Consider the following 23,294-nt stretch of genomic DNA (forward strand, 5'->3'; position numbering starts at 1 on the left):
TGTGGAGAATGTAGATGAGTTGTCCCTGGATGTAAACTTTCAATTATTCCAGGATACAGGATCAAAATAAAATTATTTATTGAATATAAACTCAAAAATATTAAAAATCAAATGCAGGTTAAAATTGTCCATAAGAAATACCACGACGCGTTTCGGCAGGAAAGCCTTTCTCAAGTGGTGTTATATGTTCATCTCCGAAGTGTCCTTTTATGTTTTGCAAGATTGGAGCCCTTTTTCGCGGTGTCCGTGTCTTCTTACTTCCACTTTCGTCATCAGAAGTCGTCCGACGTGTCCCGCATGTCATGACGTCATTCCGGCGCTGTATACCGGAAGTATTATCGTCAACATTTTTAAAGTCCTCATATTACTTATATTTGCCTGTTCTTAATAGACACAGTCATTTAAACGTAAGGGAATATAAACCCTTCATATAAAACCTTCTAAAAAGAAAAAAATAGATCGAAGGAGAGGAGAAAATATATATATAATGTTAGATTGGGGGGAAATAGCTTTAGAGCATATATAAACATTAAGATTATTTGCAATCCGTGTAATATATATAATAAAATGGTTTAAAAAGACAATTATTCATAGAAAAGCAATTTCATAAATAAAAACATATAGTATAAAATAAATAAATATTCCTCTGAATATGAATTAACTTCAAAGTCTACATTAAGACCATATGGAGACAAAGTTTCCATATTAAAAATCCATTTCATTTCGGTTTTGTTAAGGAGGTTCTCTATGTCTCCTCCCCTCCAGTGTACTTTAACTGCCTCTATTCCCATAAAATCAAAACCTTGTGTACTGCCTCCATGGGCTTCTGAGAAATGTTTAGACACATTATGTAGCGTATATTTTCTGTTAATATTATAGATATGTTCCCTAATTCGTATTTTAAGTTGTCTGGATGTTCTACCGATATATTGATACCCACAGGGGCAGGTAATCATATAAATTACATGTTTAAAGCCGAATAAAGTGCTGAGGGCGGGTGACCCCAGACGTTGCCGCCGCCAGACGCCTGTTAAAGATTCGCCCCATAGGCAAAATCTGACAGGCAAAGTTCAGCTTACCTAGGAGAGACTGCAGGCAGCGCATCTCAATCTTACGTCGCCCCAAAGCCAGCGACACCTCCAGTCGGAGGTCTTGAACCTTAGTCGGGGAAACTGACATTCCCCATCCATGGAATCGATCTTAATGCCCAGGAAACTAAGGCACGTAACTGGACTCACGTTTTTTTCATGGGCCAATGGAACAGCGAAACGCTGAAACACTTCCCGCAGCAGAACCCGCAGCAGCAGAGTGCGGACTTTCTTTGATTACTTACCGTCTTTCTCAACCAAGGGAGGAGATTCCTCCAAAGGCAAGAGGGAAAGTATCTCTACGAAATCCCCTTTCCAAATTCTCTCCCTAATTTCCTGCTTCAAGTGCAAGCTCAGCGGGCCAGACCAGCACATGTAAGCAGCGCCCCAAGCCATGTCCGAAACGCCCGCCTCCTGGGAAGCTTGGCCCGCACTAGTTACTGCGCAGGATGCTGCAGGCAAAGGGGGACCCGAGGGCGCCAAAGACAATGGACCACTACCAGCTACTGACAGAGACCCAAGGGGCCCTGAGGACTGCGCATTGAGGGGTTGCTGGGCAGGGGACCAAACCGACCTGAGTTGACTATAGAAAGAGGACTCCCCGCTAACTGTCACCCCCTGCTCCCACTGATCAAAAAAGACCCGAAGACCTGAGAGGAACCCCCCTACATGAGACTCAACTGACTAAAAGAAGAGCGAACACCATACCCATATACCATTCACCTTCTGTGCTTGCTGTGCCTGGCGCTCCGGACGCGGCACAGCAAGCACAGAAGGTGAAGACAGATTGCCACAAATTCCAGTGTCCACTGTGTGTTCCAGGCACCCCCTGCTGCGCAGTTCCAGTAACAGCACAAAGGTCCTGTGAGAAGAGCAATGGAGAGGATGTAAGCCCACACTCCACACTAGGAGGCCGCCGAGGTAAGTAGCCAGCAGGGGGGAAAGGGGACCCAGAGAGAACAGGGGGAAGGTGAGAGGGCAGAGGGGACCCAGAAGAAGCAGGAAGAAGAGCAGGAGAAGGAAAGAGGAAGAAAGGAGGTCCCAGCGGGGGGGGGGGGACAGGGAAAGGAGCAGAGGGACCAGAGGAGGAAGAGGGGAAACCAGGGGGACCTCCCAGGGGCAAGTTGGGCCCAGACGACAGGCCCAAAACAAACAGCAGGAGGACAGGAAGCTGTTTGCTGGCCCGAATTCCAAGTGGCACTGAGGTAAGACCACCCCCACCAAATTTACACACCCCATAATCCCACCCACACCTTCATGCACAGCCAATATCACGCATCCATCTCCACACTCATACATGTGCCCTTGTCCGCTTAGCAGTGCTATCTCCCCAGGGCCTAATTAGATATTCCTGGCTTCAGCAAAAATCCCATGTATTATTTCTTTAAACTGTAGATTGCTCTCTGTGATTCAAAAGTGTGAATAGAAAAAAATGGATAAACAAAACAAACTAGTAATAGTAATTAATAATACAAATCCTAAGATAAACTTCCAGCGTACTCTAATGTGCAGTTTGCATGGCACACGGCTTTGCTTTTTGCTACAGATATTGTGATTACCCAGGTGTTTTTTGCTGTGAATTAGGGGCTGATAATACATTTTAGTTATTTCCTTTTGAAAGATTTTGAGAATACACAGCTGGGACTGCTCTGACCTTGAGACACATGACCCTTTTTTTTTTAAATTATTAAACTGAGAGTGTAAAACAGAATGTGAGGACTGCACAATCACCTTAAAACGTGTTATTTTTATTGTATCTGCTCTTGTTTTTACCTATTTTTGATACTTACTTTAAGGATATCTTGGATTGAAGAGTCCCTAAAATAAATTTCTTTCTAAGTCATTAAGATTCTAAGGGTTTGTTTCCATGTTTTTCACTAAAATGTAGATGTTACACAATAAACCAGACTTAGGAACAACTGAACAATTCAGTTCGCCTGAAACAATTCATCTAAAAAAATGTTCAGGCAATTTGGGTTTCATCCATGTGGTGTTTTGGTTTTTGAAACTTTTCATCAATGTAATAATTTCTAGAAAAAATGATTGTGGTAAAACAAAATGGCACAAAAATAAGCCAATTAGTGTATATACAAAATAAAGTATGTACATATATTTTGCAGTACATCAATAGGCATATTTTTGTGCCATTTGGAACACAGATCAAGTGAGAACAAGTAAAGAGAAAAAAGCAGGAGCAGTAAAAAAAAAAAGTGTATAATTATATTATATTTCTTTAATATATTTATATTTATAAATATAGTTTTTTTTTTTCCTGATTTTTCTATCTATTGGTTACAGGGCCGGATTAACACAGGGGCTGATGGAGCTGCAGCTCCAGGCCCATTCCAATGGAATAGGCCCATTGATTTAAAAAAATAATTATATATATATGTATATATATTTATTTATTTTTGCTATTTTTTATTTTTTTTACACACTACTCTTAGGGTTGTTCACCTGGCCGGTATTTATTTGAGGCTGCCTGGCCGGTGCTGATATTGCAGTAATACCGGCAATACAAATTCCGGTATTTTTCTCAGTATAAACAGAGATTACTCTGCAATACCAGCACCGGACAGTAGGTCGGTAACTGTGTGTGTGGAGAGAGGCAGGGATAGGAAGTTACAGCATATACTTGCATCTCTCTACTCACTGATCCGAGGGGGAGCAGCTACACAGCACATAGAGTCCAAACAGCAGCTCCCAGCCTGCATGTATGGACGTAGCGGGGAATGTGATGCAAATAAGAATAATGTAGCCTACCCCAAATACCCCCCAATAACGACAGACACCGAATTTGGATGAAACAGGCCACAGCATTTATTAAATATAAGACTGTAGGACTCATCCCACATTTAATAACCTTTATCCTTCAATTACAACCAGAAATAAATACATAAATAATCCATAACTTTACATATAATTATTAACACCTAGTGCCCTACAGCCTTCGCTTGCATAAGCATCCTTGCCAAAAGAGACCACGTGCCTATGTACCAACTTGCCCACAGGGTTCTCGCCTCCTCCCTGGTCCAAACCAAAATTCCCTTTTTCCTTTAAATGCTTATCCCCAGCCGGCTTTTAGCTCGGTGAGCACGTCCAAATCGGTAACTTAAAAGTTTACCCTACAGAGCAGGGGAGGTTGAGACCCGACAATGTCCATATCCGGACACTCCTTGTTATAGCCCCCCAAAAACTATTGGCAAGGCCACGCCCCCCGCTAGATGTGACATAGAAATAGAAAAGAGGGTGGGTGGGTGGGTGGCCGGGAAGTTGTTTGCTGGCCCGTCTCCCAAGAGGCACTGAAGTAAGATTATCCCTACACCTACAAAAAATTAGGCCCTGGGCATTTTTCAATCAGAGCGGCGGGGCCAGAGAGGGTGTGTTTTGTCATCACTAATGACAAGCACGCCCCCTCTCAAAGTGAGCATGTTAGTTCAATGCGCAGAGCCCCGCTGAAGAGCTCTGGCATTAGAAAAAAGCCCTGAATTTGTTCTGCACAGCGCAAGCAAATTTAATAACATGCTGCGCTGTGTTTGCTTTTAAATTGTCTCTGGTGTCTCCACAAGTGGGATACCAGAGGACAAAAGGGCCAGGAAAGTGCATGGTGCATATGTTTAGAGCCTGCTTGTGGGATTGCGTGTGTGTAGAGTGTGGTGTGGTATTGTGTAAATAGGTCAATTTCATTTGTGTTTGTGGTGTAATATGTGTGGCTAGGGGCTGTAGAGTGTGTGTGTATAGGGGCATAGTGTTATAGGGGATGTAGCGAGTGTGTGCATACGGGCTGTAGTGTGTGTGTATAGGTGACGTAGTGTGTGTAGGGGTTGTAGAGAGGGTGTGTTTAGAGAATGTTGTATGTGTTTGCTGACAAGGAATGTAGTGTGTGTTTAGGTGGTCCTGATACAGCCTGATACAGTTTACCCAGGTCCTGATACAGCCTACAACTTAGGGAAGTGAGGGATGGGGTAAAGGCTGCAGGAAGACAGGGAGACACTAAGACACTAGGGGACACTGTGAAACATGGGAACACAGGGAGACCTCTGAGGATGCTGAGACACTTGGGGACACTTGGAGACACAGACACACATGGGGACACTGAGACATGGGGACACAGAAACACATGGGGACATTTGGGGACACTGAGACACAAGGGGACACTGAGACATGGGGACACAGACACACATGGGGACACTTGGAGACACTGAGACATAGGGACACACACACATTGGGACACTGAGACATGGGGACACTGAGACACTTGGGGACACTGGGATACATGGGGACACTGAGACACTATGGATACAATGTCCCCAAGTGTCTTAGTGTCGTGTCACCATGTCTCCCAGCCAGTGTCCCTGGTGTCTCAGTGTCACCATGTCTCCCAGTGTCTCAGTGTCCCTAGTGTCTCAGTGTTCCTATGTCTCTCAGTGTTCCCTAGTGACATGGGGACACTGGGAGACATGGGGACACATACACTAGGGGACACTGGGCAACACGGGGACACAGAGACATTGGGACACTGGAAGACATGGGGCACTGAGACACTGTGATACATAGTCTCAATATCCCCCAGTGTCCCCAAGTCTCCCAGTGTCCTCAAGTGTCTCAGTGTCACCTAGTGACATGGGGACACTGGGCAGGGGTGGACTGGGATGGGGGCAGGGAGGCAATTGCCCCCCAGGCCACCCTAAATCCAGTGCCGTCCACATCCAGCAAAAAAAAAAGAAAAATCTGAATCCCCTGCCTCTGGTTGGGGACTCGGATTTTTCAACTTACCTCCTCCTGACATCATCAGGAGTGGCTGGCTGACTCCACTGGCTGCTGCTCCTGCTGGCTGCTGGCTGCTGACTTCTGCATCCTGGCTTCTGCCCACCCCTCCCTGGCCTAAGGTAAGACTCAGGGAGAAGGGGAATACACTTCCATTTTTTTTATCCCCTCCTCAGCCCCTGTCCCCTTTCTCAGCCCCTGTCCCCCTTTCTCAGCCCCTGTCCCCCTTCCTCAGCCCCTTATCCCCTTCATCAGCCTCTGCCCCCTTCCTCAGCACCTGCCCCCCCTCTCAGCTCCTGCCCCCCCCCTCAGCTCCTCTCACCCCTCTCAGCTCCTGTCCCCCTTTCTCAGCTTCATGCCCCCCCCCACCAGAGCCCCCATAACATCCCCACTACATCTACTCCCCCCAAATTGCAACCTACATCGCCCACTCCACAGCCTCTTTTCCAAATTGTGGCCATTAACCTACTTCAGCCTCTATCCCCTCTAACCCCCCAATTACAGCTCAAACCCCCAACTGCAGCCCCTAGCCCCCTACTACAGCCCTGTCCCTTTACCCAGTGTGTGTGTGTGTGTGTGTGTGTGTGTGTGTGTGTGTGTGTGTGTTTTTAGGTGACTGCCCCCCACCCTTTCAATCACATGGGAAAGGTGTTTTTACTCTCCTCTTGTTGCAATGGGCCACTTGACTGGATTTGCCCCCCAGGCCTAAGGCTGCCAGCCCTCCCCAGAGACATGGGGACACTAGGCAACATGGGGACACAGAGACATGGGGACACTGGGAGACCTGTGAAACAGGGAGTCACTGGGAGCAATCCATCTATACAGCAGAATCAAACTGTAAGTAGTTTTTTGGTGATTTTACAGAATTTTCTCTTATGTCACTCCTTGTGATTTACATGATCATGTGATGTCACATAATTACATAGTTAGTCATGCAAATTAGTAAGGCCTGTAGTTTTTTCCAAAAAAAAGATGGCAACCCTAACTTTTCTTCATATACTCTTGCTTAAGTATGGAAACTTAAGAAGGATATATGGAAACAAAACTTGTGTGGACTGGCTGAAATAAAATTAGGTCAGGTAATGCAGACTTTGGTCTCTCTAACACTGTGGCATGTCCCCTTTCTTCTACACTCACTACATACACCTTTTCCCTGTCTCACATTGTATACCAGGAGCTTCTGCCTTCTAGTAAGAAAGTAAGGAGACAAGTGGACATGTGAGTGCTAGGGGACAGTCCTTAGAAAGCATGGAGCGAGCGCATCATTAGACCCATTTATGCCAAGCTTAGGATGCTGCTGGCCAACATGCATGATTGGCAGGCGGCCCGACATGCATTCATGCCAGGCTAGCCTTCCAATTCTTTGGGCAGACACGCTTCCTTTTTGGGCATGTTCGTCCCTCTCGGGAGTTCTGGTTACATGATCCGCGTCAGTGGCCCACCCTTATACACCACCTATTGAGTTCCTGCTTTACTGGACACTGCTGTTAGGGCTATGGATTTACTTGAAAGATGAAAGATGACTTGAAAGATGAAAGTATGAATTAGAGAGAGATTAGCATAGTTTCCTCCGGCAAAATCTCCACCAGATACATAACGCTTGAAAGGTGTGACTGTATTAGTGTTTTAAGTTAAGATGAGATTCTGTAATTAGGCCCATCATAATTGTTAGCACGAGGCCCAATAGGCTCTTAATCTGGCCCTAATTGGTTATTTGATCTTTGAATAAAAGTAGCATTTTGTTTGCTGGCTTCTAACCATCAATAATCTTGTTTTGCAACAATCATCTTTATTTTTTAGCTGTGGACACAAACCAAAACCAAATGGTTCATCCGTCATGTAGCTTTATGTATGTCAATAAAAAGATACATTTTTCAAATATTTGCTATAAAACTTACCCAGGACACTATGGACGTTTCACTCAATACATGCACACGTCACCTGCAATTGTGTGAGCAAGATGCCTCTCACAGGCATTTATTAAAACCTACATGCACTATGCTTATATGACTTAGTGATCAGTGGCATCACTAGCGGTGTCTGGATACCATTAGAGGGCGTGAGAAACATCTCCCTCACTGTCGGGGGTTTGGTAGAGAAGGGGTGCTGACCAGTGCAGCAACCTCTATAGTGTGGAACCCAGAATGCAAAGAAACCAATATACACACAAATCAAGGCAAAACAGTGTATTGATATTTAAGTAAGGCAGTTAAATTAAATACAAACAACAGATAACTGAGTGTAGCAGGAGGGCCTCTTGGAAACAGGACAGGCAGGGCAGGCCTCTCTGGAAACAGGACATGCCTTTCTGGAAACAGGGCAGGCCTCTCTGGAAACAGGACAGGCAAGGCAGGGCAGGCCTCTCTGGAAACAGGACAGGCAAGAAAGGGCAGGCCTCTCTGGATACAGGACAGGTAAGGCAGGGCAGGCCTCTCTGGAAACAGGACAGGCAAAGCAGGGCATGCCTCTCTGGATACAGGACAGGCAAGGCAGGCAGTGCCGTATGTAGCACGAGGCTGACAAGGCATTTGCGTTTGGCTGCACTTTCATGGCAGGCAGCAAAAAAAGCAGCCCAAAACACCCTGGCAAAAGCCTTGCCAGCCTCTTGTCCTGGGGGTCCCTCGTGCAGCCCCCCCCCCTCCCCACACCCCCTGAGGCTGACAAGCGCTGATGTAGGCGGCGGGCAGCGAGGGAGTGCTCTCCCCTGAGCTCTACCTGCTTAGATCCCTCATGTGCACTGCAGTGATGCCGGGAGACAGAATATGATGTCACTCCAGCCCTGGCATCAATAAGTCTGCAGAGTCTGCAGAGTCAGCCCCACTGGACCCTAGGGAAGAATACACTACAGCACCTTAAAAAAAATGTGAGTTAAAAAAAAATTCTCAGTGTGTTTGTGAGTGTGTTAGTGAGTGAGTCTGTTTAGTGAGTGTTAGTGTGTCTGTTAGTGAGTGTTAGTGTGTCTGTTAGTGAGAGTGTGTGTGTGTCTGTCACTAAGAGTGTATATGTGTTTGTCAATGTGTGTATCTGTCAATGTGTGTATGCATGTGTCAGTATGTTTATGCACATGTCAGTGTGTATGCGTGTTTCAGCGTGTCTGTCAGTGTGTGTATGCGTGTCTGTCAGTGTATGCATGCGTGTTTCAGCATGTCTGTCAGTGTGTGTATGCGTGTCTGTCAGTGTATGTATGCGTGTTTCAGCGTGTCTGTCAGTATAAAACCAGAATACACCATTGAAGGCAGGGCAGGCCTCTCTGGATACAGGAACGGCAAGGCAGGGCAGGGCAGGCCTCTGTATACAGGACAGGCAAGGCAGGCATCTCTGGAAACAGGACAGGCAATTCACAGGGGGGACAGCCAACTCATGAACATAGGGGAACAACCAGCTAGCACAGGACCTCAGCATAAAAAGGACCAGATCACCAACAAACATTAATGAACTGGCAAACAAGAAAGGGTGAGGCTCAACTAAATAGGGAGAAGTTATTAGAAAGTAAGGCCAGCTGGAAACAGAAAGAGATCTCAGTTTGGGTGCAGCAGCTTGGAATTGCATCACAGACAGGTAGTGGCACTGTGAGATTCTGCACCAGACTAAGAATAAACCGAATTGTGACACTCACTGATCCAGTGCACCCGCAGCAGGCTTCTAATCTGCACCTTTGTTTCATTAACCCACATTAACACACCCATATCAACACTCTGACGCTGTCATAGTTCCAGAACAAGTAACAAGAATATACAAGGTCAGGGGCGGAGCTTGACCTCGAGATGGATCAGTCGCCATCTTTGCCTGCTCCAGTTTCTGTCAGCTAAATAATTATTTTGAAATTGGGAGCAATTCTGCTCATCCATATGAGTGAGAGCTTGTACTCACCTTCCAATACCTCAGGTATCTGATTCATGCTGTTTTTTCTCAAACCTGCAAAGAAATTACTAAACCGCAAGTCTGTGGCCTACTCTGTCACACCATGCTTCAGCTTGCCTGAGATATTTAGCTCTGATCTACATTTGGAGTTACCAGAGCCTAAAGCCACAACTTACTGGAGTGGACTCAACTCTGGATATGGGGAGACGGTCCCAGAGTCCACCACCGAGCACATCAAGAGACATTGGGCCCTTCTTTAGCAGCATGCCCAGCCTATGATTGCAGAACTAGACAACCAGGAGGCCTCATATGTGCAACAGAGCCTCACACGGGGTGGCCCACCTATGCAGCCCTTACATCAGGGATTGATAAGGGCTTCTCCTGGGACCTCTGATAGGTCAGCACCTGCCACCCAATGAGATATCTCCTGTGAAAAGATATCCAGAAATTACTGAAAGCTGACATGGAAATTATTAAAACTGATATGCAAGCAGTCACAGACAGGGTGTATGCCTCAGACATCATTAATATTCAACAGGTTATGTCTACCATGTGGAACTTCATCCAAAGTGTTCAAATTACACAACAGCTACCATCATTGCACCTGTCTGCATTAGATGATTGAAGAAGGTGCAATAACCAGAAAATTAGAGGCATACCAGATTCCATCTCCATGAAACTATGTGAGGCAACTGGCATCCTTGTTACCCCAAACTCAGGCCAAGCGGCTTTCCTTTGATGGGATATTTTGCTTGTCAAAATCAGCCAAGGTACCAACCGGCGCTGTGAGAGATGCTATTGTCCTTCAAAGGTCTACTTTACAGTGGTGAAGATTACTCAAATCTGTCATAAGCCAACTGCAATCAGCTGGAGTAGAATAATGGTGGACAACACCAAGATCCCTCGTGGTGACACATAATTGGTCTATGCATAGAATAACCACGAATGCAGGAGCACCTACTCTACTGAGTGCATTGGGGGGACTGTCTATGTCGACTATGGCATCCGAAACTCTGTTAACACTGCCATTAACCGCATTGTCAACCTATGTTTATTGTCAAAAAGGGGTAACATTAAGGGGTAACTTTACCACTTCTACTATTGTCCAATGCTTGATATCGCTTGTAAATGTTTTTTATATGCTTACTGTTAATTATCCCTGCTTGTTAAGCATTTTTACTGCTCAAAAAAAACTTAATTGACAAAAAATAATAATCTACAGGGTCTGCACTGAGCGAAAGTGCAAACCAGAATAGCTCACCACTAGGGATCAAAATGTACCCTCCCCCCCGGCCCAAGGTAACAAGAGGGAAGGGGGAAGAAAAATATATGAAGTTATTTGCTCCCCACCCCCTTAAGCACATACAGCATATCCCATTCCACACAACATCACGTGAGCGTACGTGTTTTTGTTGCTGTAGGTATACTTACAGACGCAGATATGGTCAACGTGACCTCATGAGTTACCGCACGGATAACACTAACTGCAGTGAGACCACTGAGTGATTAAATGTACTTAAAATAGAATGCATTCACATTGCTAATCAGTTTACTATGTACTTACTATATAATCTTGCTAAAGTACTCGTTATACCAGTTCAATACCTGTTGTTTTAAACATATCTTCGCTGACAGTATACTCGCCTTAACAGACCTACTTAGCATGTATAGCTAGTGATCGGCGGCCTAACTTAACCTATCTTGCAATATAGTCTCATACTGTGTATACTTACATGTCGTAGCCTTAACATACCATAACCTTGAACTATGAAGGCATTTTAATGTAACTACTATGGTTAATTTCTAAGTGCTAAGCGTTATTCATTACCTGTTGTTTTAAGCATGTCTTCGCTGACAGTATACTCGCCCTAACAGACCTACTTAACATGTATAGCTAGTGATCAGCTGCCTATCTTAGCCTATCTTGACATATGGTCTCACACTATGCATACTTACATGTCGTAGCCTCAACATGCCATAACCTTGAACTATGAAGGCATTTTAATGAAGCTACTATGGTCAATCTCTAATTGCTAAGCGTTACTTATTACCTGTTGTTTTAAATATGTCTTCACTGACAGTATACTCGCCTAACTCAGCTGGCTACTATCCCAAAGACGTGCAAATACTCTTGCTACCATTTACCAAGTGTTCACCGTGCAACATGCACAGATTGTTTGTTAATAACACGCTTCTGTTCAAAGTCCTATAATATAAAAATGAGGCAAGTTTAATCCGGAATTGTAAATGGCACTGTTACCGCTGTATTACCCTTATCTCTTGTGGAATACCCTTGCATTTCCATTTCTTTATTCTGTACCCTTCATATATGCCTCAATAAAATACAGATTGACAAAATAGAATACATTCATTTTTTTAATATAGGAGCGTCGGCAGTTATTAACCTGTCTTTTTTTATGTAGTCAGATAATGAGAGGTGGTAAGTTTTATTTTGTAGCATGAACATTTTATTGTGTATACTGCTTAGTTGTTCCTAATATTTTTTATTTTTTTTATGGAAACATTAAAACCTTCAGTAGCTAGTTGCCAGTCAATTTTATAGCATAGAAGGGACAATAGCTGCTTACATAGGTGACAGATATTCAGGGGCTTTGCTATTTTTTCAAAGTTACCAACAGCCCTGTACAGGAGCAGGAATGAAAGGCTTTAATATGGTGACTCACAAACAGGGCTAATCACTAAAGTGAGAATTCAAAGGGAATTTCAAATTTAAGAGAAAGCAGTGAAACTGGAAGCTCACTTTAAATTCTCACTTTAGCAAATAATCCTGAAATCTAAAGGCAAGTGCATAGAGTGGCTGTTGTTTTTTTGTTTTTGTTTTGTTTTTTGTATAAAATTGGATTAAAGTAATGATTGTGAATGACAAAACAATTTTGAGAGATTTGCAGAAAAATCTGTATTATTTTCATAGATATTCATAAAAGGCTGGATATTGATACTATAGACTGGGACATTGTCAGGGTAATTTTCTAAAGTGAAAATGCCTGGGAATTGGAGTGAACTTCCAAAATTTAGTCTGGAATATAAAAATGGGGGCAACAAATCTCCCAGTTAATTCTATTTTCTATTTGATTATTTCGACCTTAATTTTGAAATTCAATTTGAAATCCCAGCTATCTTCACTTAAGTGAATAACCCTGTATGTATCTAGTCTATACTGTGAAGCAGCAATGTATCTAGAGAACCCCCTGCAGAGCAAGAGAGCAGTTGCATTGTGTGCTTTCTGTGTGGTTGGAGTTTATGCCAGCTACTTCCCTGGGTTTTGTTGTTGTGTATACTCGATGCACAGAAATACACAGCCGAGTCCTCTGTTTTGGCTGATTTAAACCGTAGAACCGAATTTTGAATGTCTTTTCTCTCAAGCTCCCAGTCTGATTTAAAGTCTGATTCCATATTCTGGTTTTCACCTTCTTCAGTGGACAAAATCATAAGCTTTAGTCCTTCTCCTGGTTTCTGTTGGTACCAGTACATGTTGAAATAGGTTGCATCATTCTGGTGACATTCAATTTTTGTTGGCTCTCCCACTTTCACTAATTGCAACTTCGGAGTCTGTGTGACGACCACTCCCTGACATATACCTACAAAAAAATAAATGACCATGTGAGAAGGAAATAGCACAACCAAATCCTATTCTACCACACTATAATACTAAGGATCCATGTAACTGAAAAGGATCTATTGTACAAGGCGTCCAACAATGACGTTTCCGATAAAGTCCATCTTTAAGTCCATTCTAAGTGTCTGATGCATATTGAATAAAACTCATATTTCCATATAACCACAGACCTACAATGTCTTGGAGTGAGCCTTACTTGGGAGGATGAACAAAATAAGAAGTATGCTCGATGACCTCATCTTCTCACCATCTATGGATGAGACTTTAATATCTGCAAAGACATGAGTATTAATGGGTGAGAGATCAAATATACGTTTAAATACAGAACCTTTTGTGCATGCATTACCTATTATGTATGAAAGAACCCAGGCAGGTTCCACCTAAGAAGTTTCAGAGACTATCTGTTGGAGTGTTTAAGTATCCCTCCTCCCTTCGAGTGTTCATCCTCCCTCTCTTCCTGCTGAGCTCACACTATATATATATATGGCTTAAACTCTCAAGTTCTAGCCAGGCCCTAACAGTTATTCACCACTGCTAGCCTGGTGAGTTGATGGCACAATTAATAGGGGTGAATTTCTACTCAACTTGGCAATTGACAAATAGACATTTTGAGCCCTGATTTTGTCACCAGCAGAAGGAAATACTGACTTATAGTCATATGATATATCTCTAGGCCAATGTCCTTGTGGCACACATTCAGAACCATGTAGAACCAATACGAAGAATCTATTAACAGAGGATGATTTATGGCAAAAACCACTACCCAAAATTCAGAAGGTGAAAACTTAGTTCTGTTTCAAGTTGGCCTTTTTAGTCTAACTTTTTTAAATTAGTTTTTTCTACTCACCACATTTCACTGTGTAGTGAATAAATAATTTGTTCCCATTTTTTTTTCTCCTTGAATATTAAAACTAAAAATGCATTACATGTTAATGAATCTATTGCAGAAATACCATAGTTTGCAACCAGTGTTTATTGCATTCATATACCTTATTACAGTAAGTAAATAATTAAAAAATACATATAGAAGACACAATTTAAAATCATATTTAACGCACCGTATCTGCATATTCTTTATTACCGTAGTGTCTGTTAATAGCATGTTGTTCTCTCTAATAGCCGTTGTATGTAAATGTAATTATAGTGCACAACTCCCCTTGTGGTGATCGATTAATATAGCATTAAATTGTTAATCATACAGAACATTCTATCCAGGGCACAGTATAAATGTGTGGTTTGTAGAGATTGGGCTGAATTAATGACACACGATGTCACCAATTCCACTATTACATCCCCTAGTAAAGTGTCTAATGAAATAAAAGTACAAAAATAAAGAGTAGGTTGTATAATGGGAGAACAGTGCCCCCTAGTGAGTAATTTGTTGTTTGCATTTTCTTGCCCAGGGCAAACTCCTAAGCTTCATGTTATGTGATAGCTGTCTCACAGCTTCTTATGGCTGTGTCACTGGCTGCACAGTAATACGTGGCAGAGTCATGGATGTTCACTGTCCCATTCCGTTTTAGCGTAGAATTTGTATTACTTGGCCGAGTAATTATCCATGTTTCCTTAAAATCCTTTTCTGGGTTGGCATCATCCTCTGATAATGATATTGCAATAAGCACCAAGCCTTCTCCTGGTTTTTGCTGGTACCAGAGCATAGTGTAGCTGCCGGTGGCATCATGCGTACAGGACATTTCTTCCATACTGCTTCCAGCAGTCAGCAATATAAAGTCTTTGTTCTGAGTCACGGTCACTGCATGGGACAGACCTGGGGACAGTGCAGATAGAAGGAAAATGGTTATTTTTATTCGCTAGTGCAGTTATACCTAGTGTGAGATACTTTACGTTTAAAATTCACCTTGTTTTCCGTCACTGTAATTAAATATTTCTAAACATTAACGCAACAGGTTTTATTTACTAAGTAGCAAACTGTTCAAAATTACAGAAATTAAGGCTAAAATCATCAAGCTGTAACAATAGCTGAGCCGGATTTTTAGATTTCAATGTCTAAATTTTTAGATTTAAGTTTGGAGTAACACATTGCAGAATGACAAATTAGAACGGCAAATAAAGGGCTAATGTGCCCATCTTTGCCCTGGATTCAGAGAGATCCTAGACAATATCTCCCGGGTTTCCGTCTTACTTGAGAAAATCTTCAGGAGGAAGATCACACGGAGTAGTCTTTTCATCTCAATGTCTCTCTGTAAATAAAAGATAGATGTCTTTTACATTCCTGGAATTCCAAGTTACATCTAGAACATAATCAGTCAAACTGTATCTCTATTAGCACCTGCTGGGGGCTGGTTGGTTTTGCTTCCTCCTGGTGTATGCTGGCTTCAAATAAGTATCTGAATGTCTTCTGAACTTTCCCAGTAACTTTTACTTCCTTTCAAGATCTCTTCCTGCTGTCAAGTGACACATGCATCCTTGACTGTCATCATGCAGTAAAGGTGAAGTATTATCGTTGATTAGTTTATCTTACAGCGGGCACTGAAATAAGAGAGGACCAGAAACAGACCAACCTTATTCCCAGTAGTTTGACACACGTCTCCACTGCTCGTGGGAACCACAGGCTTCTCGCCATTTAGGAGGTGTGATCCAATCTGCAACATGTCAGATCGGGGTTAAAAGGAACACTGTAGGCACCGTGATCACCCCAGATTGTGGTTAAAGGGACACTGTAGGCACCCTTACCACCCCAGATTGGGGTTAAAGGGACACTGTAGGCACCCAGATCACCTCAGCTGTGTCTCTTTTGCACTTAGTGCTGCAATGTAAAACATTGCAGTTCCAGAGAACTGCAATGTTTACATTGCAGCACTAAATCTGCCCTCAGTGGCTGCATGAGGACCTCCAGCGTCAGATTTTTCCCCATAGGAAAGCATTCAATTATTCAATGATTCAATGATTTCCTATGGGGAGGTCTAATGCGCGCGGGATGGAGGAGGGGGCGGAGCTTTGACCGAGCGCCGAGGGACATTGGCACTGGGATCAGGTAAGTAAATAAAGGGTTTTTAACACTTTATTTACCAGGGAGGGAGGGAGGCAGAGGGATCGGTAGTGCCAGGAATAAAGCTTTGTATTCCTGGCACGACAGTATCCCTTTAAGGGATCATATAATATTTATACTAGTTATATGGAGGTTATATTGACATCCATAGGCTTTAACTTATCTTTTTTCATTTTATTCTCGATAGCCAACCATCACATATTAAAGGTACAGTCCAGACTCCTAAAGCACTCTAGCTTGCTATAATGCTTTATGTGTAAATAGTGTATCCTTTTTTTCATTTTCAAAAAAGTGCAGCGTTCAACAGAAATTGGCACTTTTATAAATTAATCTTGTTACAACCCCCCCGGCTGTCAATCAGACAGTCGTTTCTGACTGCAGTGTGTTGTAATAGTTATGGGGCTTGGAGTGTTTCTTTAAATGCCAGAGTTAAACTCTCCAAAATAGATGATGATCTAATCTATCAACCACCTCTAGGTCCTCAACTACTGTATCAAAAAAAATAAAGAAAATAAGAAAGAAAAAATACTTTTGCTTCATGCTGAGTATATTGGAGAATGAGAGAGCAGTGCCCCCTGCTGGGAAAATTAGCTGTTTTCACTTTCTACTCAAGCACACACTAAGCTTCATGTTTTGTGCCAGCTGTGTCTCAGCTTCCTAAGGCTGTGTCACTCGCTGCACAGTAATACATAGCAGAGTCGTGGATGTTCACCGTCCCATTCCGTCTTAACGTAGATTTCGCACTACTTGGCCGAGTCATTGTCCACGTTTCCTTGAACGCTTTCTCCACATCTGCGTCGTTTTCTGTTACTGACACTGCAATAAGCACCAATCCTTCTCCTGGTTTCTGCTGGTACCATAGCATGTTGTGTCTGGTGGTGGCATCGTGCTTACAGGACAATTCATCCATAGTGGTTCCATTAGTCAGCCATATAAAGGGTTTGTCCTGAGTCACGGTCACAGCATGGGACAGACCTGGGGACAGTGGAGAAAGAAGGAAAAGGTTACTTTACACATATTTAGCCCTGTTACACTCAGTGTGTTAAAACGTGATCTTCTGTAAATATATATTTCTGAGTATTGTGTAAAGAAATTGATATTAATGGGTTGTAGACATGCATTGCACCCCGGCCCATAAAAAGTTAATTTGCCCATGTTTCCCCTGGATTTAGAGGAATAGAAGTCAATAATCCCCAAGTCTCCATCTTACATGAGAAAACCTTCAGGAAGAATATTACATGGATCAGTCTCTTCATCTCAATGTTTCTCTGTAAAGAGAAGATAAATGCCTCTTACATTCTATCCACAGAATGCCATGTTACATCTAGAATATAATCTCTTTAGCAGCACATCTGGGGGTGGTTGGTTTAACTTCCTCCTGACGTTTATCTGTCACAAAGGGTTCTCTTCTTTCCCAGTGACTTTCACTTCCTCTCGAGATCTTCACCTGCACAGACTGACACATGTACCCATCTACTGTCTCTTTCCCAGTCACTGTCTCTTATAATGCATTGCCTAAGGTAGCCTTTCTCTGTACTTTTTTATTTGGGGTAATATCCTTTTTTTTTTTTAAACTGGTCCCTATAACTACAGTGTGTATTGCATATGGGGGTTTACATTAATTAATTTATTTTTAAATTAGCATTAATATAAAATTACCAGATGCAGTATTAAATTGCACATTAAATATTACGTGTGTAAGTGCTCTTTATAGATGTTTAGAAGAAGTGGCCGTTTCTTTGACTATAAATGAAATTCAACTTTATCAAGAATTTTAATCCATACATGTCATAAGAACAAAACATATTGATTAACTAAAGCATGAACTATTAGCAATTCAAAGTAACATTTTGTACTAAATATCCAAATTGGAAAACAATCTCCATGTAAATCCCCATTTTTGCCTATATTTGACCTACATTTGGTCCAGTAATTCAGGCTTAACAGAGGAACTCAATATGCCTGAGTGCAGATTATAAAAATAAATATTTACCAATGTCCAGATTTAGGCATTCAGCATCTGAATGAAAATAATTGTCGGCTAGATTTCAGACTGTTTAGATACAGCTTAATTACTTAAATTAGGATCCAATTAGGTGCTAAAAGCATGAGCATGAGAAATCCTTCAGCAGTTTGAAGATTGTGTTTCTAGCCAATCACATTAAAATTCCCTTTTAACAAGCCATAATAATGGCAAGTTTAAAGCAAATAAAGTGGGTACAGAAACTTTGTGTGTTGGATGGAGGTTAGGGGAGAAACATATCCTTAAATTAGTTATATAGAGATCATATTGACTCCCTTATAATTGTTCACTTTTTATTGTGGTAGTTGGCCAGTGACAGGTGGCCAACCATCACATTATGCAGCGCCACCACAAATGTTTTCTTGACAATCTACCCATTGACAGCGCAAGCAGTAATCCACATTAAATAGATTTGTCTACAAAAAGCAAGTGACTCAGTATTTGGTAATATGGATCACATACTAACAGAGTTAATCATTAATTGAGAATTCAAAGGAAACTCAAAGTGAATTTTAAATTTTAGGCCAAAAATAGCCGATTTGTGAAAAGTGTTTCTACTTGAGCCTAAAATTTACAATTCACTTTGAATACACTTAGAATTCTCTCATGAGTGAATAAGCCTGTTAGTATGAGAATTACTGATTTTAAAATAAACACCACATTGTACAGAATGAGACAAATGTGATGTGCTCGTCATGTACAAAACGCTTAATTTCTACCAGATTTTAACGTCAGTAGATGTCAAAATTTTAAATTTAAGAAAATGTTATGTTTATGTTGGATTTTCTACATTCTGATTGCTTTCAGATTTTTCATCATTGCAGGCTGATATGCCTTTTAATACTTGCAATGGGGGATTAAACATACCCAACATTTTAGACTCCATCAGTGCAAATAGTAATTGGCCAAGCTATGGCCAAGCTGTGTCCTGGAGTGGGCAAAGCTCAAGGATAATGTGTGTGCCGATTTGGACAAACGAGAGATACCTAAAATTATAACCTTTATTAGATTTTATTATTTGGGATGGGTTATTTCTGTTTATCTATAAGAGTCAAGCTATATCCTAGATATAGAGGTCAGTAAATAGCTGAGCTATATCCTAAATATACAGGGTTAGTAAAGAGCTATATCCCAGACATAAAGGGTTAGTAAACAGCTGAGATATATCCTAAATATAGAGGGTTAGTAAAGAGCTATATCCCAGACATAAAGGGTTAGTAACAGCTGAGATATATCCTAAATATAGAGGGTTAGTAAAGAGCTATATCCCAGACATAGAGGGTTAGTAAATACTTATATCCCAGATATACAGGGTTAGTAAAGAGCAGAGCTATATCCCAGATATACAGGGTTAGTAAAGAGCAGAGCTATATCCCAGATATACAGGGTTAGTAAAGAGCAGAGCTATATCCCAGATATACAGGGTTAGTAAAAAGCCGAGCTATATCGTAGATATACAGGGTTAGTAAAGATCTGAGCTATATCCCAGATGTACAGGGTTAGAAAAGAGCTGCATCCCAGATATACAGGGTTAGTAAAGAGCTGCATCCCAGGTATACAGGGTTAGTAAGGAGCTGTATCCCAGATATACAGGGTTAGTAAAGAGCAGAGCTATATCCCAGATATACAGGGTTAGTAAAGAGCAGAGCTATATCCCAGATATACAGGGTTAGTAAAAAGCTGCATCCCAGATATACAAGGTTAGTAAGGAGCTGTATCCCAGATATACAGGGTTAGGAAAGAGCAGAGCTTTATCCCAGATATACAGGGTTAGTAAAGATATGAGCTATATCCCAGATGTACAGGGTTAGTAAAAAAGCCGAGCTATATCATAGATATACAGGGTTAGTAAGGAGCTGTATCCCAGATATACAGGGTTAGTAGGGAGCTTTATCCCTGATATACAGGGTTAGTAAGGAGCTGTATCCCAGATATACAGGGTTAGTAAAGAGCCGAGCTATATCCCAGATATACACGGTTATTAAAGAGCAGAGCTATATCCCAGATATACAGAGTTAGTAAAGAGCTGTATCCCAGATATACAGGGTTAGTAAAGAGCCGTATCCCAGATATACAGGGTTACTAAAGATCTGAGCTATATCCCAGATATACAGGGTTAGTAAAGAGTCGACCTATATCCCAGATATACAGGGTTAGTAAAAAGCTGTATACCAGATATACAGGGTTAGTAAAGAGCTGTATCCCAGATATACAGGGTTAGAAAAGATCTGAGCTATATCCCATATATACAGGGTTAGTAAAGATCTGGGCTATATCCCAGATATACAGGGTTAGTAAAGAGTTGTATCCCAGATATACAGGGTTAGTAAAGATATGAGCTATATCCCAGATATACAGGGTTAGTAAAGATCTGAGCTATATCCCAGATTTACAGGGTTAGTAAAGTGTCGACCTGTATCCCAGATATAAAGGGTTAGTAAAAAGCCGAGCTACTAATATAAAGTAACTATATGTTATGTAACTATGTAACTATGTAATATAAAGTAATGTTTTTTGCATGTGTTTGCTTTATGTTGTAAATATGACAATTATTCAGGTGAATTCCTGTGAAGTGGTTTATATTTTTTTTGTTAATTTCCTCTTCTAAATTTATTATGAGAATGAACAGCTGTTTCTGTTCCAACCCAGAACCTCGTTAAACCTTTAAAATCTGTTAAATGTTAACTGTGAGCATTAGTTTCATTGCTGCATTATATTAATTCAAAAACTATATCAGAAATAACCAGAATTATTTCTTTGATCATTGATCATATTGACCAGATCATTGATCATATTCTTTCTCTGTTTCAGGAAGGATACATAGAGCTGCTGTTTGTTTATAACTTAAATGGTAAATTAGATAATAGTAATTATTACAAATAGCAAATATGAGGCATCTTTGATGGTGTTTTTATTTCATGAAAGCTATGTTATGTCAGTATTTATTTATTATTATAGTGTTTTTATACAATAAATATATATTTTTTAAAATCACTTCCTCATTTACAGGAATGTCCATTTTTTTTCAAGATAAAATTGCTATTGTTGCGATAAATCAGCACATATAAATAAAAATAAGTGGGGGCAGAGCCTGAGCTCTGAGCTGATCGGACGTGTGCTGCAAGAGCTCCTGCTCAGCATACTGATTTTTGAAGCCATATTCCGGCTACACTAAAGCGACAGCTGCAACCCCAAGCTAGATACACTGGGAAGGCTGTGACAAACCGTCAAATACCTCTCTCAGGAGTTTTCTGTGCCAGGGGGCCACGGCAGCACACTGAGGCCTGCAGGCGGCTAGGCGGGAGAAGGGAGGCCGACTTCCCCACTGACCAGCAAGTCAAATCGACCTACTTTGCTCTTACTCCCCCCCTGGGACCGGTGGAGGTTATCCCGGTCCCCACTGATCTGTCTGAAGCAAATACTGCAACTCTCCACTCAGAAAGGTCTCTCAGCAAAATGGCGCCTGACATCTCGCCCGACACAAAGGGCAAAGGCCTAATTGGACAGCCTCATCGCAGCTCTATAGAACCGACTTTATTGTGGCTCGAGGAGCTATTCCAGAGTTTCAGGCTGGAACTCCAGGGCCACAAGACGACCAGCATGTCGGAGCTGGGGATCTTCAAGCAGAGAAGCTCGCTGCAGCAGGACAGTAGACCCCCTCCGGGCAACGCAACTACGCAAGCATGCACAAAACCCACATGTTCGCCTGTCTGGGCCGAGAGCCACCCGAGGCCTAGCCATACCGCGTCACCCACACAGGCTCAATTGTATTGCATGGTGAATTTCTATATACCTTGAAATTCATGTTGTGGCGTACTGAGGCTGTTTGTTAATTTTGTGCACAACAATAAAAAATAAAATAATAATAATAATAATAATAATTGGTTGAGAAAATAGGAAGAGTGTATAATGGATTGTTGGTAAACTCCGTAATGTATTAACAGATCAGAACTCTTGATGATTTCATACAAAAAATATGAATATATAATTGTTATTGTAAAGCAGATGTATAGAGTGCCCCCTGTAGAGCCACAGAATAATTGCATTCTTCATACTCTCTCTACATGGTGAACTTTTATGCCAGCTGTTTCCCTGGGTTTTAATTCTGTGGTATCTCGATGCACAGAAATAGACAGCAGAGTCCTGTATTTCAGCTGATTTAAGACGTAGAACTGAATTCTGAATGTCATTCCTCTCGAGCTCCCAGCCTGATTCAAAGACATTTTCCATCTTTTGGATTTTATTAGCTTCTGGTGAATAGATCATAAGCTTTAATCCTTCTCCTGGTTTCTGTTGGTACCAGAACATGTCAATATAGCTTTCATCATTCTGGTGACATTTCATCTCTGCCGAACTTCCTGGCGTCTTCAATAGCAACCTCGGAGTCTGAGTGATGACTACTCCCTGACATACACCTGCAAGAAATTAGAGAATATGGGAATGTGAAAGAATTAGTACTTAAATAAATACAACTCAGTCAAATAATAACACTACGGACATGTGTAGCTGAAAATCATCTATTTTACAAGGTAGCCATTGATGATTATCCATCCACTTACGGTACCTCTCTTAGGATCTGCTGTATATTGGATAAAAAATAATAATTCATAATGAAAGTTACTTATAGCCACATAGTTTTAATTTCCTGGCTTCTGCCTTACTTGGCATGAAGTTCATAATGAGAAGCACAGTGAATGTTGGAGTCCTCTTTTTCTTTTCTCTGGCCATTGATAGGACTTCCACTTCTGGACCAAGATGGTTTGTAATAGGTGAGGGACCAGACTTATGAGCAAATGCACGTCCACGAAATATGCTGTCTACCAGATACACCTCATGTCAAAGCAGTCCCTTGCAGTGTACTTTTAAAAATTGTCAAAGGCTATGGTTTGGTGTGTGGGATTGTCCCTC

At 41.7% G+C, this 23,294-nt stretch overlaps 1 protein-coding gene and 2 gene segments (V, D, J or C); all 3 read right to left on the reverse strand.

Moving 5' to 3' along the window:
- Positions 1-12,884: 12,884 nt before the first annotated feature.
- Positions 12,885-13,715, reverse strand: LOC134574709 (T cell receptor beta variable 6-1-like). The segment is given in 3 exon segments: positions 12,885-13,315; positions 13,550-13,624; positions 13,700-13,715. Coding segments are annotated over 2 exon segments (474 nt in total).
- A 1,062-nt stretch (positions 13,716-14,777) lies between these two features.
- Positions 14,778-15,710, reverse strand: LOC134574710 (T cell receptor alpha variable 9-2-like). The segment is given in 3 exon segments: positions 14,778-15,121; positions 15,497-15,554; positions 15,644-15,710. Coding segments are annotated over 2 exon segments (390 nt in total).
- Positions 15,711-17,012: 1,302 nt separating this feature from the next.
- Positions 17,013-23,221, reverse strand: LOC134574711 (uncharacterized). The gene is made up of 3 exons (XM_063433819.1): positions 23,048-23,221; positions 22,442-22,801; positions 17,013-17,338 (listed from the first exon to the last, which is right to left on the reverse strand). Exons 1-3 carry the CDS (start codon positions 23,112-23,114, stop codon positions 17,013-17,015), a joined length of 753 nt encoding a protein of 250 aa, XP_063289889.1. The 5' UTR covers positions 23,115-23,221.
- Positions 23,222-23,294: the final 73 nt, after the last annotated feature.

This window comes from Pelobates fuscus, chromosome 10, assembly GCF_036172605.1.
Source record: "Pelobates fuscus isolate aPelFus1 chromosome 10, aPelFus1.pri, whole genome shotgun sequence".
Lineage (NCBI taxonomy): Eukaryota > Metazoa > Chordata > Amphibia > Anura > Pelobatidae > Pelobates > Pelobates fuscus.